Below are 16,491 nucleotides of genomic sequence, written 5' to 3'. Positions count from 1 at the left end.
GACACAGTTCGAAGAGAAAGGAAATATCCACAGGGCAAGCTCTTAAAGGAAACGCTCAGTGCTGGCGAGGCAGCCGCAATAATGAGGTCATCAAAACATCCTGGCTGCATGAAATGCGTGTGAAGTAGGGAGTGTCCACTTCAAAAAACAACAACAACAACAACAACAACAAACAAAACAATAACAAAAAAAAAGAAGAAAAACACCCTTGGCCTTTTACCTAGCGGTCATTTTGAGATGTTAATTCTACTTTCTGTTTTTTAAGGATAAAAAGACTGGAGGGCTCATGAAAAAAAAAAGGTGTTTCCCCTTGATCTCCTTCCCCTCATTTTGGCTCCACTTGCAGTGTACTGGCAGCATGTGAAAGCTCAGTCTGGGGATTGAGCGGAGCACTTCAAACGCGCCTTTGTTAAACAATGCATGAGAAGCAATTGCTCGGCGTAATGATATCATTACCAGAATCACGGCCGCTGACTGCTGTCTCTCCTGTCCTGTATGCTGGAGAGGAGATGAGAGTGTGAGGGAAAACATTTCCACTTCAGCACATGTGACATCGCTCTCAATGACAGCCTTATTACCACACCGGAGTATGTTCTGATCACTTTCAAAGCCTGCCATTGTCTCTGAGCCCATCACGGAAATGTACGTTTGCATGTAAACAAGTTTGCGGGCTCCAGACTCCAGCTGTGGCTCTGGCGTGATAAATAAACTGGCTAATGGCTGTGTGTAAATATAGTGGGGCTTAAATGCACATATTCACGAGCAAGCGTGCCGAGCTGCATTCCAGTCAAATGCACACATGCACACACAGCTAGGCAAGATGCAACACATTGTGCGCTGCAGTTAAACTTAACACTTTCGTGTGTGATATCTCAAAAACTGTAGGGCTAGCAAGACAATTTTTAAAACATTTTCGTAGTCGGAATGGTTGAACTAGAACACAGCAACTTGCCATGATGACACGATAATGGTGAAAGCTAGGATCTCTCTTTTCAAGGGAAGCTACTGGAAGTATACAAGGGACCATTTACCTCGGGGTTACAGAGCATTATATTGATAAAAAGGGAAGACTATCACTTTAACATGCTCACAGAAACACTATGCTAAAGGGACTGTCGAACAGTTAATGGATGAAGGAAAGCGGAGGAACACTTATGAAAAAAATAAATAAATAAATAAATAAAAAGTTAAGGCTCTCAGCATAATGATTGGTTGTCGCATACGAGTTCTCCAGTACTGCAGGTGGTGCTGATAAAATAATAAAATCATGACAAGTTCCTTAACTAGAGGAAGATGGCGGCAGAAGAACTATGGAAGAAAATGGAAGAACTATGTCGGTGAAGTTGTTGGACGTACATAACCAAATGTTAGAATGCAAGGAATAAGGAGAACGACTTATTTCGCGTGCTAGTGAAACATACGATACGTGCAATGAATCAGCTTGGACACACTTTGTTTGGAACAATCATTCAGAGGCTTGGTTGCATGGTGTGTTCGTCTGCAGAGTTCGCCCAGCTGCCACGTGCAAGACATAGCGTGCGAAGCCTCCACAGAACGTCCATTTTCTCCCCCACTATTGTTCATGGAAGCCAGGCAGAAAGACGAGTGGACATAGAATGCATCTTTGCGAGAACTGAGTTGTGCTATGAGCTTCCTGTTGCGCAATGGACCGTCCCAGTACATTTCAAGTAGTGGGACAGAGTCCTCATCTCCTCAGTGCTCACTGAGTAATCTGTTTCAGCTGGTTAATAGATTTACTGTAAACTGGCTGATTAACCAAAAGTTAATGGCGCATGTTTTAATGTAGTAAGACCTCACGTTAACTAAAAACTAAGCTAACAAGTTTACTGTTACCTCAGGAGGGAAGCTAGCATTCAATTAAAATAACTCTGAGGGATAAATTTGACTTTAACAACCTCATGTACAACCCCAATGCTGAAAAAGTTGGGACAGTATGGAAAACGCAAAAAAATAAACAAAATTGTCATTTGAAAATTCAATTCACCCTGTACTATACTGAAAACACATTATTAACACATTATTAACACGATTTGATGGTTTACCTTGTTAATTAAATTTCTTTTTGAAAATATACAATTTCAAATCTGATGACAACAACACACTCCAAAAAAGTCGGGACAGTTGACTGTTTACCACTGTGTAGCATCATCTTTTCTTTTAATAACACTTAAGTGTTTGTGAATGAATACACCAGTTGGTTAAGTTTAGCAAGCGAAATTTTCTCCCATTTTCTCCCTTCGTTGCCTTGTTTTGCGCTTCATAATGCGCCACACATTCTCAATCGGAGACAGGTCAGGACTGCAGGCAGGCCATGCTAGCACCCGAACTCTCTGCTTACGCAACCATGCGCTTGTAATCCGGGCAGAATGTGGTTTGTCGTTGTCCTGCTCTGGATGGCAGCAAATGTTGCTCCAAAATGTGTACATATCTTTCTGCATTAATGTTGCCCTCACAGATGTGCAAGTTATCCATGCCATGGGCACGGACACACCTCCATACCATGACAGACACTGGCTTTTGGACCTGATGCTGATAACAGCTTGGATGGTCCTTTTCCTCTTTGGCCTGGAGAACATGACAGCTGTTTTGTCCAAAAACTATTTGAAATGTCAACTGTTCGGACCACAAAATACGATTCCACTGTGCTACTGTCCATATCAGATGAGACCGAGCCCAGAGAAGTCAGTGGCGCTTCTGGACAGTGTTGATGTATGGCTTCTGCTTTGCATAGTAAAGCCTTAAATTGCATCTGTGGATGCAGTGGCGAATGGTGTTGACTGACAAAGGTTTACGAAAGTATTCCTGAGCCCATGTCAGGATATCCATTACAGACTCATGACGGTTTTTAAGACAGTGACATCTGAGGGATCGGAGATCACGCGCATTCAGAAGTGGTTTTCAGCCTTGCCCTTTACGCACCGAAATTTCACTGGATTCCCTGAATTGTTTAATTACATTGTGCACTGTAGAAGGTGAAATGCCAGAAATCCTACTGATTTGTCTTTGGGGAATGTTGTTCGCATATGAGATCGCATAAGAACGCATACGGAGAAAAATAATCTCTGTATGAAGAAGTATACTGAGGCCTTAAGTCTAAAGTACATGACTGCAGCTGCTGGTCCTTTTCCCATACGATCTCCACTGTCCACTCTCAGACACGAGCAAGACGCAAATTAGAGGTCAAATTCGAGAATAGAACATCATTCATCATGAACAACCACAAAATATAATTCATTTCTGCTCATTATTTTAACCATACTCTCTTCTGAAAAACCATACCATACTCTCTTCTGTCCTTTCTACAGTTAAGGATTAGAAGCTTTCAGAGTGCTTCTACTTGGAAACTCTCACTGATACATTAGTACAGTGCTATAAATGAAGAAGCCTTAAGGGATTTTAGACTGAACTTTTTTTCCCCCCCTAAGAGTGTTTGACATCCCTACAAACAAAGCATTCTAAATATGGAGGAAATAAAAAAAAATGTTCATGTAATAATTTTAACTAGTGGGAAGAATAAAAACCAACAATTCAAATTTCCTGTTCTCTCTGTAACACCATCTTTTGTTTGTTCTGACAGCTTTTTGGATTCGACAAATATTTCTAAGCACACACAGCTTCAGGTAGTTTCTTTTCTGTTACGTTGCCTACAAGTAACTCATGGGTGTTCAAAAAAAAAAGGGCCTTCAGCTGCATGGATTTTGTTAATTCTCTGGTCATGTATGACAGGTGAGTGCAGCAGCAGAGCCAGACGGGCATTGGGAATGATGATCTCATTAGAGAAATGACAGGTACTTCCCTGGAGACGCATCAGTCCTCCAGTTGTTCCATGACACGATATACGGGTGACAGCATGGACATGTGACTGTGTGTTTGTTCAAATGTGCATGACTGTGTGTGTGTGTGTAAGTACACTATTGTACATCCCAGGAATATGGCTGATAATTACAGTAACCATGAAAACACTAAATAAAAAAGAAGGAAGGAAGAAAGGAAGGAAGGAAGAAGTAGTCGTCTATATTTGTGGCATATACATTACAGCACAGTGAAATGTGTTTTTCGCATATCCCAGCTTGTCAGGAAGTTGGGGTCAGAGCACAGGGACAGCCATGATACAGCGCCCCTGGAGCAGACTGGGTTAAGGGCCTTGCTCAAGGGCCCAATAGTGGCAGCTTGGTGGTACTGGGGCTTGCGAATTACCGGAAATACTAGACGACTAACTAATACTAACTCAGAGCATGTCCTCAGACTTGTGTTTCTACACGCCAAAATGAATGCGTTTAATTATTATGTCGCCAACTGCAAAATACATCATTACAGTATTAAATCTCATTTTAATGCTATTGCTAAATATTGAAGAACACAGGAAGTGCGTCAGGAAAGAATGTGTTGGTGTAAACCTAAACATCTCCAACTCTGTGCTAGGTACATTAAACTACAACCCCAATTCCAAAAAAGTTGGGACGCTATGTAAAATGTAATTGAAAACAGAATGCAATGATTTGCAAATCTCATAAACCCCATATGTTATTCACGATAGAACACAGAAAACATATCAAATATTTAAACTGAGGAAATGTACCATTTTAAGAAAAAAAAAAAAAAGGTGGTCATTTTGAATTTGATGGCCGCAACATGTCTATAAAAAAAAAAAAAAAATGTTGGGACGGGAGCAACAGAAGGCTGGAAAAGTAAGTGTTACTAAAAAGAAATAGCTGGAGGTTAATTGGCAACAGGTCAGTAACATGATTGGGTATAAAAAGAGAATCTTAGTGTTTTTCAGAAGTTTTAATTAACCTAATTAGTTGCAAAATGTTCCTCCAGCTGTTTCTTTTTTAGTAAGAAACTCTGTTTAAACATTTGATATGTTTTCTATGTTCTATTGTGAATAAAATATGGGTTTATGAGATTTGCAAACATTGCATTCTGTTTTCATTTACATTTAACACAGCGTCCCGACTTTTTTGGAACTGCCGTTGTATATTGTACGTTTTATTCTTGATATTGTATGATTATTCTTGCGTTCTTGCAGCGTTCAGGCGGTACAAGTCGGAGCTCTCTGAAAATTCCTGGTGTACGAGTCTGTACTTACGAGTCCTACGAGCACGTGAACGCTTTTCACAAGTCAGAATCTCCTAATTACGACATGCGCTGAACGCAGGTTTGAAGCCCCAGAAGTTAATAGAAATAAAATGTTAACGTGTTAGGGCTCCTAGACGGAACTGGAAATCGAAAACAGCAATAATCTCAATAAACCACCATTCCACAACTCCGCAAATCCGATGGGACGGACTCCAAGTGTACAGTCCCCCACGAGAGCTGCCAAAAGTCAAGCTGGCTGATATATAGTGCAGCAGAGCATGTTGCTGTTAAACGTCTCCAAATCATACTGGCAACAACAAGCTGACATCCTGCACTCAGATGCTGTGAAAGAAATACACCGGCCGTGGTGGCAGCTATTGATCTGCCCTCAGTGCCGTGTCTTCTCTTCCATCCATCATTACTGTGCTACTGCACACACAGGCTGAAGGCAGTGTGTGTGTGTGTGTGTGTGTGTGTGTGTGTGTGTGTGTGTGTGTGTGTCAGGGCCCAGACCTCCCTGTCCACCTCCCTTAGTGGAAAATGGCTTCTGTGGCTCGTGCTGAGGGATATTCTGGGCAAAACCCCCTGAGCTCTCAGATTATAGTTGTTAGGTGAACTTTCCCAGCGCAAACCCTACTGGAATCCCACAGCAACACGCAAACTATCGACTATCCCTCTGAGGTATGAAAAGTGCGTTCCAACAAACCACAAATCTAGTGAGTGTTGTCTGAAATGGCAATCTAGAGGACAATCTAGAGTGTGTGGCCTTGACATTACCGTCGGTTTGTCTACGCTTGTTATTTTATGCAGTGCAATATATATTATTACAGTTCTTTATCGAATAACACAAATACCATTGTGCCAGACATCAACGGCTGCTTTATTATTATGGCGCTGTATTGTTTAGCATTTCATATCTTTCAGGAACAATGTAAATAAAAAAAAAAGAATAAAAAAAAAAGTACAAACTCTTAGCTAATATTATTTAATCATTTTCATTTGCTACAAGATTTGATCATTCTACAGATTCTTTCTCTTCAATTATAGACATAGCTCTCTCAGGTCACTTTGAAATCATTTACAGGCTGTATATTAATCTGCAATCGACTTAACTTACAAGTGGAATTGAGTCCTTTTTGAGCTATAAAGTGTGTGTGTGTGTGTGGGGGGGTGCGTTTTGCTTGCAACAATCTAGAGCAAACATTTACTTTCCCAAAACAGTTAACAGTACAGTCAGTGTTCTAGATTTAACCCGCTAACGTGTCTATGGGGATTGATGTCAAAAGTACTCAGAACTCATTTAAAGTAGAGAAGTGATCTTTCAGTTACTGTTAATGGTGTGAGCAGTCATGTTGTTGTGACGTCATATGCTGAACCTGGGGTTGAGTAAACCGTCCTAGTAAGAATTCAGAGTTGAGTGAGCTTTTTAGTTGAATTTTCCTAGTCAGAGGTCCAGGGAAATGGTGGCTTAGTGGTTTGCCTCGCACCTCCTGGGTTGGGGGTTTGATTCCCATCGTCTGCCCTGCGTGCGCATCTTCTCCCTGTGTTTCAGGGGGTTTCCTTCCGGTACCCTCCCCCAATCCAAAGACATGCATTTCTAAATTGTCTGTAGTGTGTGATTTGGTGTGCGAGTGTGTGGGTTTGGACCCCAGTCCAGGGTGTCCCCCGCCTCGTGCCCCAAGTCCCCTGGGATAGGTTCCAGGCGCCCCGTGACCGTGTGTAGGATCAGCGGTATGGAAAATGGTTGGATAGTCAGAGCTCCAAGTCCAGCATTACACTGGAATCATCTCCCATTTTATAATGTTTTTTTAATTTTATTTTATTTTATTGTATAGTGCTTTTAATAACAGATTTCATCACAAAGTAGAGCAAACCAGCGGCGACCGTGGCAAGGAAAAACTTCCTGAGACAACACGAGGAAGAAACCTTGCGAGGATCCAGCCTCACTAGGGAACCTTCTGGCTGACACTGGATAATGCGAATATTTTGAAAAATATTTTTTCAGCTATTAAGTTTAAATAAGTGCTAGCAGCCCATTAAAATCCTTTTATATGCATTTGCTATGGACATGCCGATTGTTCCAAGATCTGATCTCTTAATATCCGCCGATTATCAGCAGCTAAGCTGATATTTATCCAAAACTGATGTTCGTACAGTAACCAGGCCTGCGCTCTGAAAACTAAAATCTGAACATTATTTTATCCTGAAACATCACAGGCATCATGATGGCACACTTTAAAACAGGTCCTGTGTTTACATGCACACAAAAACACACGTGCTCATGGCATCTCAACTAACAACTATCCGGTGTTACCCAGATGAGGATGGGTTCCCTTCTGAGTCTGGTTCCTCTCAAGGTTTCTTCCTCATATCATCTTAGGGAGTTTTTTCCTCACCACAGTCGCCACCGGTTTGCTCAAGAGGGATAAATTCACACACTTAAAATCTGTATCCTGTGTTTATATATTTCCGTAAAGCTGCTTTGAGACAATTTTATACAAATAAAATTGAACTGAATTGAATCTCGGCTTGTCCGACCCCTTATAGGAATACTCGGTATCTGATTGGTGCATGCCTAGCATATGAAATTTTTGAGAATATTGTTTCCAAACTATTGAGAGGTAACAAATTATTATATTAGCATCTGCTCACTTCACTACACTCACCTCCATCAAACGCTTTCAAGCTAGATTTAAAAATTTTTTCCAATAACGAGGAAAAAAATCCTGCTGAAACATCACCCTTATATAACCGACACAAGCACGTGGTAGTGGTGTAGGCGACTCCTGAATGATCATCAGGGCAGGGCAACCTGTAGGTATACACGATGCAGGTCAAAAACATTCCATTTGTGCAGAAACGCCATGTGTTATTATATCACTTGCAGAAATCTCGTATTCCACACAGTGTAGCCGAGCCTTCAGTCGAACTTACTAAACTGCTACACTAACAAACAAACCTGTGCTTGTTTTTGAGAATAAGCCCAAATCAGGAACTGCACTGACAACTAGTGCATGCATTCAGGAAAGTAAATCCCTCTCTCTAACAAGTCTAATTGTGTCTCTCACAGTGTCGCCTTGGCGGCCGTTCCACAGGAGGCGTATGCAGATAGTCAGGCTTTAATTGAGTGCTGTGGGTGATGCCATGGGAGACTACTTCAGTGTACAGCCTGCATTCAAGTTCCCTTGACAGCATCTTCTCTTATGCGTTTTTTTTTAATTACCTCACCCTCCGCCTCTCTCCACTTCCTTCCCTCTCTCACTCCCTCCCTCTCTCTCTCTCTCTCTCTCTCTCTCTGTCTGTCTCAGCAGTCCACAATGTTCACCTCTCTTGCAAAATAGAAGGAAATGCTTTAAAAGTTTGCAGGAGAGTCTTGTGGCTGCACTGGGCCAAAAAAAGAGGCTTGTGGAGGCTCAAAGCTTTAGAACCTGTTTGAATGTCAGTGAGCTCTGTGGCACTTGACATCTGTTTTCAAGTGTCTGTGTGTGTGTGTGTGTGTGTGTGTGTGGCTGGGGCTAAATCAGTTGTGGGATGCAGGCCTAGTGTCATGCGAATCTCTCGCTGCCTCAGGCTTCTTTCACGACCTGCCTATCACGTAGATGCAAACAGGAAGGGAAGACACAGTCACACACCAAAGCATGAGAGCTACATCGCCGCTTCAACCACATGCATGCGCGCACACACGCGCACACACACAAATACTCACGCACACATGATGAAAGCACAGGATTGAGTCGGCAATCAGTAACTCGGTTGTGACTAATATAAATAACACATACACACATAGACATACAAAGAAACACACACACACACACACACACAGATTGTGTAACAAAGTCCCAGTTTATCTGTACATCCCTCTGCTTTTGTCCTGGCAAATGTCAAAAAGCAACCCTCCAATTTCCCCTTTGGTCCGGACCAGTGGGGAGCTCAATAATATTATTCATGTCAGAGCTGGACGGGGCGGCGGAGGTCTTTGGGAAAAGGCCTTCGGGCAGATCTGCACAATGAGCCAGCTCTCTCCGGCTCTCCCTCGGCCCTCGTCTTGCTGTCTCTATCTCTCACGCTGTCTCATAAGTAGCAATGGAACAATTTCAATCATTTCGCAACCTCCCAGCAATCACAGCTTTAACTCCCCTGTTATTTAAAACAATCTGAGCTCTGCGCTGGAGTTAATCACTGCTTTACACTACATCAGTCAGGGTTATTCATTCTGTTCCAATTAATCATGACATTTTTCTACATTGTCTGAGCGCTCTACTGCACAAATTCATCCTTAATGACAATTCACATTGTTGAATTTTATCATGTGTGCTGGCAAATAGAGGGCAAATTGTTTGTGATTATGCGATGTGTGTGTGTGTGTGTGTGTGAGACTCGGAGAGCGTGCGTGGTATGGTAAGCATGTGCATGGCGTTATTTGTGAGCGCCATCTGGTTTTGGCTCGGACTGCTCTGCGTGCTCGCTTAATTAACCTAACTGGAGGCCATTACATTTCCTGAAACGTTTCACTTTCTCTGGTTTATGTCGTGAAGCGGGGAAGGACTCAATTAGACCAGTGCTGCTCCCTGGACATTACACACTTCATGCGTGCCAGTTAAGGAGGTGAGGAGCTCGGTGCGCCCGCACTGCGAGTGCAGATAAAGGCCCGTCTCTCGCACACGGACAAGATCCAGCTGCCAAAACCTTCCGCAAGAGTAATGCGGTAATACCGCGGAAAGCGAAGGCTCTAACGGGCTTCGTGGATGTGTACGTGTAGCGGCTTAATTATCTCATTAGTTTAGCTAAAAGAGAGGCGGCCGCCATGTTGGTTTTAAATGGATTACCACAGCTGTTCCTGCCATGAGAAGCCCGAGTGGGAGCTGGGTGATTGGGAGGACTACTGGTGTTTAATATCTAATCAGCCGTTAGCGTGTCAGAGGAGGGAGGGAAGAACTGTGGTGCTGCTGAGAGGAGATCCAGAGCGAGCCACAGTGTTTCAGCCTGTCAGGACTGACGCACAGCAGTCTTACACACACAAGCACAATTTACCACACTGCCTGTCTGTCACAGTGTGCTACAACACACACTTGCGGCTATGGAACCGTGATGACTCCCAGAAGACAAAGGCACTCACCGATCGTGAAATACGAGAGTAATTGTAGGGGATTGTGGAATCTCTAGCCCCCTGATGGCACCTTGATAGGGATTATGTGACAAAGACAGAAAATCACAGGCTAAGCTAAACTGTATACACAAACTCCCCTTCTAATTGGCATACACTTACTAAAAGGCATGATTTCACGCATATTCCTCTTTACTGTTTAACGCCGTTACATGCCCGCAATCAATACGTTAAGTGTTTTAACAGTACATCAGATTAGAGGACTGATTAGACACACTTAAATCACACGTTATCCTGCACTCAATCTGTATCGTCCTCATGTTTTGGTCACAACAAAGAGCAAATTTTCTGTTTGATATGCAAGGAAGCTATATCTACCCTTATCTATAAGGGTTCTTCATTTTTATATATATATATATATATATATATATATATATATATATATATATATATATATATATATATATATATATATATATACACATATATACATATATATATACACATATATATATTATTGAAAGGTAAGCTAGATGGAAGTGTCAAGGTATAATTTGTATTAAAAGATGTATTAAATAAACCACTGAGAAAATTATTTTCTCAGAAAGACTTCAAGGACTTCCTGTGACCATGTGAGCTGGGTTACAGGAGGTTACATAGCAGGCACCCTAATTTAGCGCTCAAGTCAAGTCAAGTGGCTTTACTGTCATTTCAAAACCCGTACAGCTAGTACAGTACACAGTGAAACGAAACCTCATTCCTCCAGAACCATGGTGCTACATAAAACAACACAGGACTACATGAGATGACACGGAACTAAAAAACTAAACTGACATGTTTCTACATAAAGTGCACGTGCACAAGTGTGCAAACAGTACAAGACGGTACAGTAGATAGATAGAGGTCAAAAGGTAGTGAATGTTACAGATATCGATAACTAACTTGTGCGGTACCCGCCAATAACCGATTGATCAACCGATAAAATTGATACCGAATGAAAACATAACTCTCAAAGTAAAATCCTGCTGAACTTTATTACAAAAATAAACAGTACTGGCTGTACCATGAAAACGTACTGTACTTTTTAAAAATGAATATATATATATATATATATATATATATATATATATATATATATATATATATATATATATATAAAAAATATATAAAAACTATTAAAGTAAATAAAAGATAGCCGTCCAATCTGAACCAAAAAGTAGCACTCCAAATAACAAATAAAAATAGGAACATCGAAAATGAATAAAAAAACAAAACAAAAAACACTTCAAATAACACAGACATAGAGGGAATAATATAGTGTATAACGCTTGTGTAACCAGGAACAAAACTCCTACCATAGCTGGCCTTTCCGCACATGGGTAGTCTATACCTGTGGCTAGAAGGAATGGGTTGTAATACTGATAAAGTAGGTGGTCTGGATCATTTAAAATGTTCTGCGTCTTCCGGAGCGTATATGAAATGACACAGCTCGATTAAATTAGGGAATAATAATAATTTAAGAGTTTGTTCTTATTGGTAACTGTTAGCATACGAAAGAAACAAACGGCACTATACCTAAGAACCGGCTCAATAATACTTCGAAACAGAAGTATACAAATATACGGCACAGAGCTGGGAATATTTCTGAAATGGTTTAAGGAAGCCCATGCACTCATGTACCGTATTACAGGCTGATCCTTGCTGACTCACCGTCTCGTTGCCGAACAGGATGTCCACATAGGGCATGACCTCCATTAGGGAATCCTTAAAGAACTCGCTGATGAAGGGAGCAGACAGGTTCAAGCTGAAGAGCTTGTTGTTCTCCGAGGCGTGCTTCGCCACCTTCAAGATTGACTCCAAGGACACGGTCAAGAAGAAACCCTGCGAGAAGATAGGAATGACAGTCATTAGGTCATTGCATTTAAAAAACAAACAAACAAACAAAACAAAACTATGCCTACAGTTTCTGAACATAAGTGTTTTGCGGTCCTTATATAAAATCAACCGAAGCTCAAGCACTGAACGTAAACACATTGTGTAGGCATCGATTTCAAAGACAATGAGAGGGTTTTTTCATCTGGGCATATGTGGAATAAGTGGAAGGAGTGAGGTGCGGAGCTCATTTTTATCCTCATCACTCCGTCTGCACGAACAATGATAAGGATGAAAGCGAGCGAGGAAACCTCAGGACCGAGACAATCACGAGAAAACAACGTCTACATTGGAAAGCAGTAAACAGCGTTTAGGTTGATATAATGGACTGCGTGATGAGGCGCAAATAGGATTAACGCTTTAGGAGATAAGAAGGAACGATGACAAAATGAAGTCCAGAATTACAGCAGCACTTCCATCAGAGATCACACAGAGGTCACGGAGACTATCCAATAAAACAAAGGGCACCTTGGCCAAGCGCTGCATGCAGGGAAACCGGCACGGTTAGCCATAGTCCCTGAAGACCGCTTACACACCACACTCACGCCTGGCCAAGAGGCCGCTTTTAAACGGGAAAGGAGAAACAGAGCACTATGTGTAAGCACACAAAACAGGTGCACTTAACAAAAAAAACAAAAAAACAATAAATGTCCAGTGTTTGATGCGATTGTGCCAATAGGACACAGTACAGATCACTAGCTTTTACACAGAGCAGTTTGTTTGTCGGGATTTTAACTCTGCTAAAAAAACTGTTTAGCACGCTGAATTACCCCGACTGTATCAGAACTGCAGTCAAGCAGAAGAGAGCTAGTCCAAACACATGAAGCGATTTCCCCTCTCAGTGGCTTAGCGTGGCCTAAGAGAGCCGTCTGAGAGCAAAGACATGGCTGCTCTCCAGCCCTTGTTCTAGGAGGAGGGAAAGAAGAAAAGGGGGGGAGAGAAAGAAAGAAAAAAAAGCATACTTGCATCTGATGAAGTGGAAAACAAAGGTCTTGTCTGGACTCTTCTTACTGAGAAACAAGAGAGTCTACTCGGGCCATTGTGAGAATGAATACGAAGCAGGTAAGGAAACACCTTCACGTTTAAACCTGAAACCAAATGCTGGCCTTGTACCTTCGATACAGTTCATCTTGCACTGAGAATAATTCAGAGGCACTGTATAGGAGAGAGCACGAGGGAAGGAGGGGGAGAGAAAAAGCGGGAGGGAACACAATAGGCCGAATGAGAGAATAAGCAAAGGGTGCATCATGGAGAGACTAGTGCTTTTACACAGGCTAACACAGGCGCTCTGAGAACACTCCATTAAAACAGATGAGGCTTTTGTGGCTGAGAGTGGAAAGAGGAGAGACGTGACCTTCATGTGTTTACTGTGACTGTGTCAGCTTTTTACGCCGTTCGCCAGAGGGATTTTAAAAAAAAAAAAAAAAAAAAAAAAAAAGCGCTGTCTGGCTGCAGGGCCTACAACAGAATGCGTTAAGTGGGAGAACATTATGGGAAATATCTATAGTTGTTCGTCATGACAAAAACGGCCTTGTTTTCTTTCCCCAAGTCTGTGCTGTAAAGCATGTTGCTGAAGATTTCCAACAAAGCTGTCAGGAAAATTTATCATCGCTGATACCTATAATATGGCTTAGAAACCCTCCTTGGCAAAGATATCATAAGGACGTCTCGAGAAGCTTAGCCAGGGCAAGAAGACTCCACATATTATACTGTAGATATAAAACACGCGATTACATGTTTGCACGAAGACACGAAACATTTAGTGTGTTACATTCATATACGTTCCTGTATTATGAATAGGTCTAAGGCTTTTTTTTTTTTTTTTTAATACTTAAAATTCCTCCATGTCAAGCAGATACAATGTGTTGCCTAAGTATTCACACCCCTTGAACTTTTCCACATTTTGTAGCATTACAACTTGGAACTGAAATGGGATTACATGTTATGAATCGACACAAAATAGTCAAATCATATTGAAATAAAAACAAAAATCGATATCCATCCATTTTCTCTACCACTTATCCTACATGGGGTCACGGGGAGCCTGGAGCTTATCCTGGGGTACAAGGCGGGGGCACCCTGGAAAAGGTGTACACACAACTGTATACACTCCCACACTAGGAACAATTTGGAAATGCCCATCAGCCTACAATGCATGTATTTGGACTTGGGGAGGAAACTGGAATACCCAGAGGACAAGCTCCCGAAGCATGGAGAGAACATACAAGCTCTGCGCACACAGGGCGGAGACGGGAATCGAACATATACTCCTGGAGATGTGAGGCAAATGTGCTAACCACTAAGCCACCGTGCCGCCTGCCGGCCCCCCTTCAAATCTAACTCGCAGAATGATTTAGAAATAAGAAAGAAAACCGTACAAGTAGTGGTTTTCTTAAATTAGTGTTTTTTAGCTCTGGTGTAACCAGTTGCCATCAGAAGTCATGGAGTTCAGCTGTGTGCAAATAAAGTCTCACGTGATCTCAATGTAAATACACCCGGTCCTGGAAGAACCCAGAGTTTGTTTGAGAACATACCTAAACAAACAGCATCATGAAAACCAAGGAACTATCAAAACAAGTCAGGAAAATGATCAACCAGGGTTTTGTTATTTAAAAAAATCCACTATTAAATCTGTTATTAAAAATGGGCCACTGGGATGGCTCCAGGCTTCCTGTGACGCTATATAGGATAAGCGGTACAGAAAAATGCATGCATGGAGGGATGGATGGATAGATGGCATAACCAGAATTCTGTCTGGAGAAGCTCTTCCATCAAAAGTCATCGAGGAAGGGATTAGTCAGAGAAGCATCAAGGGATGTATATACACATGTGCATCTCTTTTTATTTGCATTTCAAACAAACATAATACAATAAACAGGAGAAAATAATAGGAAAATTTTATTGAGGTCAGTTCCTAACGCTTCCAAAAGTGGGGGAAAAAAAACCCAGAGTAAAGAGAGTAAATACTCTCTTTCATATCCTGGAGAGAAACCCTGCCCCACCTTTCCCCCCACCCATATATACACTGCCCAGGTGTGGAAGCCAAACTTCTTTTCAATCTACTCTGCTGATGTTTTGGATCCTGTAGTAGAATATGGATTTACATTTATTTATTTATTTGTTTGTTTGTTTGTTTGGTGGTGGGGTGATATAAAATATTGGCATAGTTTCCTTTTTTTTTTTTAATTCAAAAGTAATTACAAATGCAAATTTGGAATGCCTTACGGAAACTTGCAATGAATGCAATTAATCTCATGATCAGATTCGCAGCTGTTTAGAAGGAAATTGTTTCAGTATAATAGGTCGTCTTTTCAATGATTCTGCACTGCTGTTTTTGAGTGGAACCTGTTATGCCCCGTGTTGTCTGCGGTAACTATGGTGCTCGCGTGTGAAAGAGATATTTATCTCGGTGTGACTACCCTGGTTAAATAAAGGTTAAATGAAATAAAATAAAAATAACAACGGTTTGCTATTTGCAGGGACAAAGTCCAGAGTCTGATGCAAATCTTTACTGCTCGCCTGCTACGAGGAAGCTTTGTCTTTTTGTAAGCTGAAAAGCGTCAGCCACGGAACCATGTAGAAATGGATCTCTGGAGACAAACATAAGGATGGTTAGACAGAACGAGGCCCTTTGGGGTGCAGGGGACTTCTGAAGGCTGCCTGAGCTGAACTAATGGTGTGTGTCTGGACTTCTCATATCATTAGCACACCTAGGCTGTGATGTGTGCACGTCAAGTGTGTGTGTGTGTGTGTGTGTGGGGGGGGTATGGGGGAGAAAGAAAGAAAAGTTCCCCTGTATTTTTAATGTTACACCGCTTGAAGTGAAGTTGGAGAGCTGACCAGAAGGAGACTGCTTTAATGGACGTGCACTCCTCTTCCCGTCTGTGCTCGACTCGGTCGCTTCTCTGGCACTTCACAGGCTCGTGGGGAGGAAGCATGCAGGAAGTGTGCGGGAAGTTCAGAGCACCAGTACTGCTTTGGAACTGCCACAAGCAGACTCGCACTTTCAAAAAGTTGCTCTGGACATCATTTTCAGAACAGAACAAAAAACAAAGACCTCAGGCACTTCAGAAAGCATGACGTATGCACAATGTATCAGTGCAGTCAGTCGTCAATAAATCCATCTACCTAAGATAAATAAACTCCAGCTCACACACACACAGTCGTCCTACTCACTGGACATCTGCTTCAGTTTATTCCAGCTCTTCAAAGGCCTGTGTTTAGCGCTCTCCACCCCTGTGTTAAACACTCTTTGCTCATGTGCTGACAGGTTTTTCCTGGGCCGCTCCTCTGCGCTCTGACCCGGGCTGAGCTGTGAAGAGCTGCCCTCTCTCGCATGCTGTCATAAGCTGCCT

The 16,491-nt window shown here is 42.0% G+C and overlaps 1 protein-coding gene across 2 annotated transcripts in view; it reads right to left on the bottom strand.

Moving 5' to 3' along the window:
* The window catches only part of adka (adenosine kinase a), a 154,589-nt gene that overhangs the window by 22,900 nt on the left and 115,198 nt on the right, over positions 1–16,491 (bottom strand). For both annotated transcript variants that reach the window (XM_053621555.1, XM_053621556.1), the window contains exon 7: positions 11,915–12,085. In XM_053621555.1, coding sequence (XP_053477530.1) covers positions 11,915–12,085 — 171 coding nt within the window. The remainder of the gene's footprint in view (positions 1–11,914; positions 12,086–16,491) is intronic.

Source organism: Ictalurus furcatus, chromosome 3, assembly GCF_023375685.1.
Source record: "Ictalurus furcatus strain D&B chromosome 3, Billie_1.0, whole genome shotgun sequence".
In the NCBI taxonomy this organism is placed as follows: Eukaryota; Metazoa; Chordata; class Actinopteri; order Siluriformes; family Ictaluridae; genus Ictalurus; species Ictalurus furcatus.
This window is presented reverse-complemented; position numbering and strand designations above follow the sequence as displayed.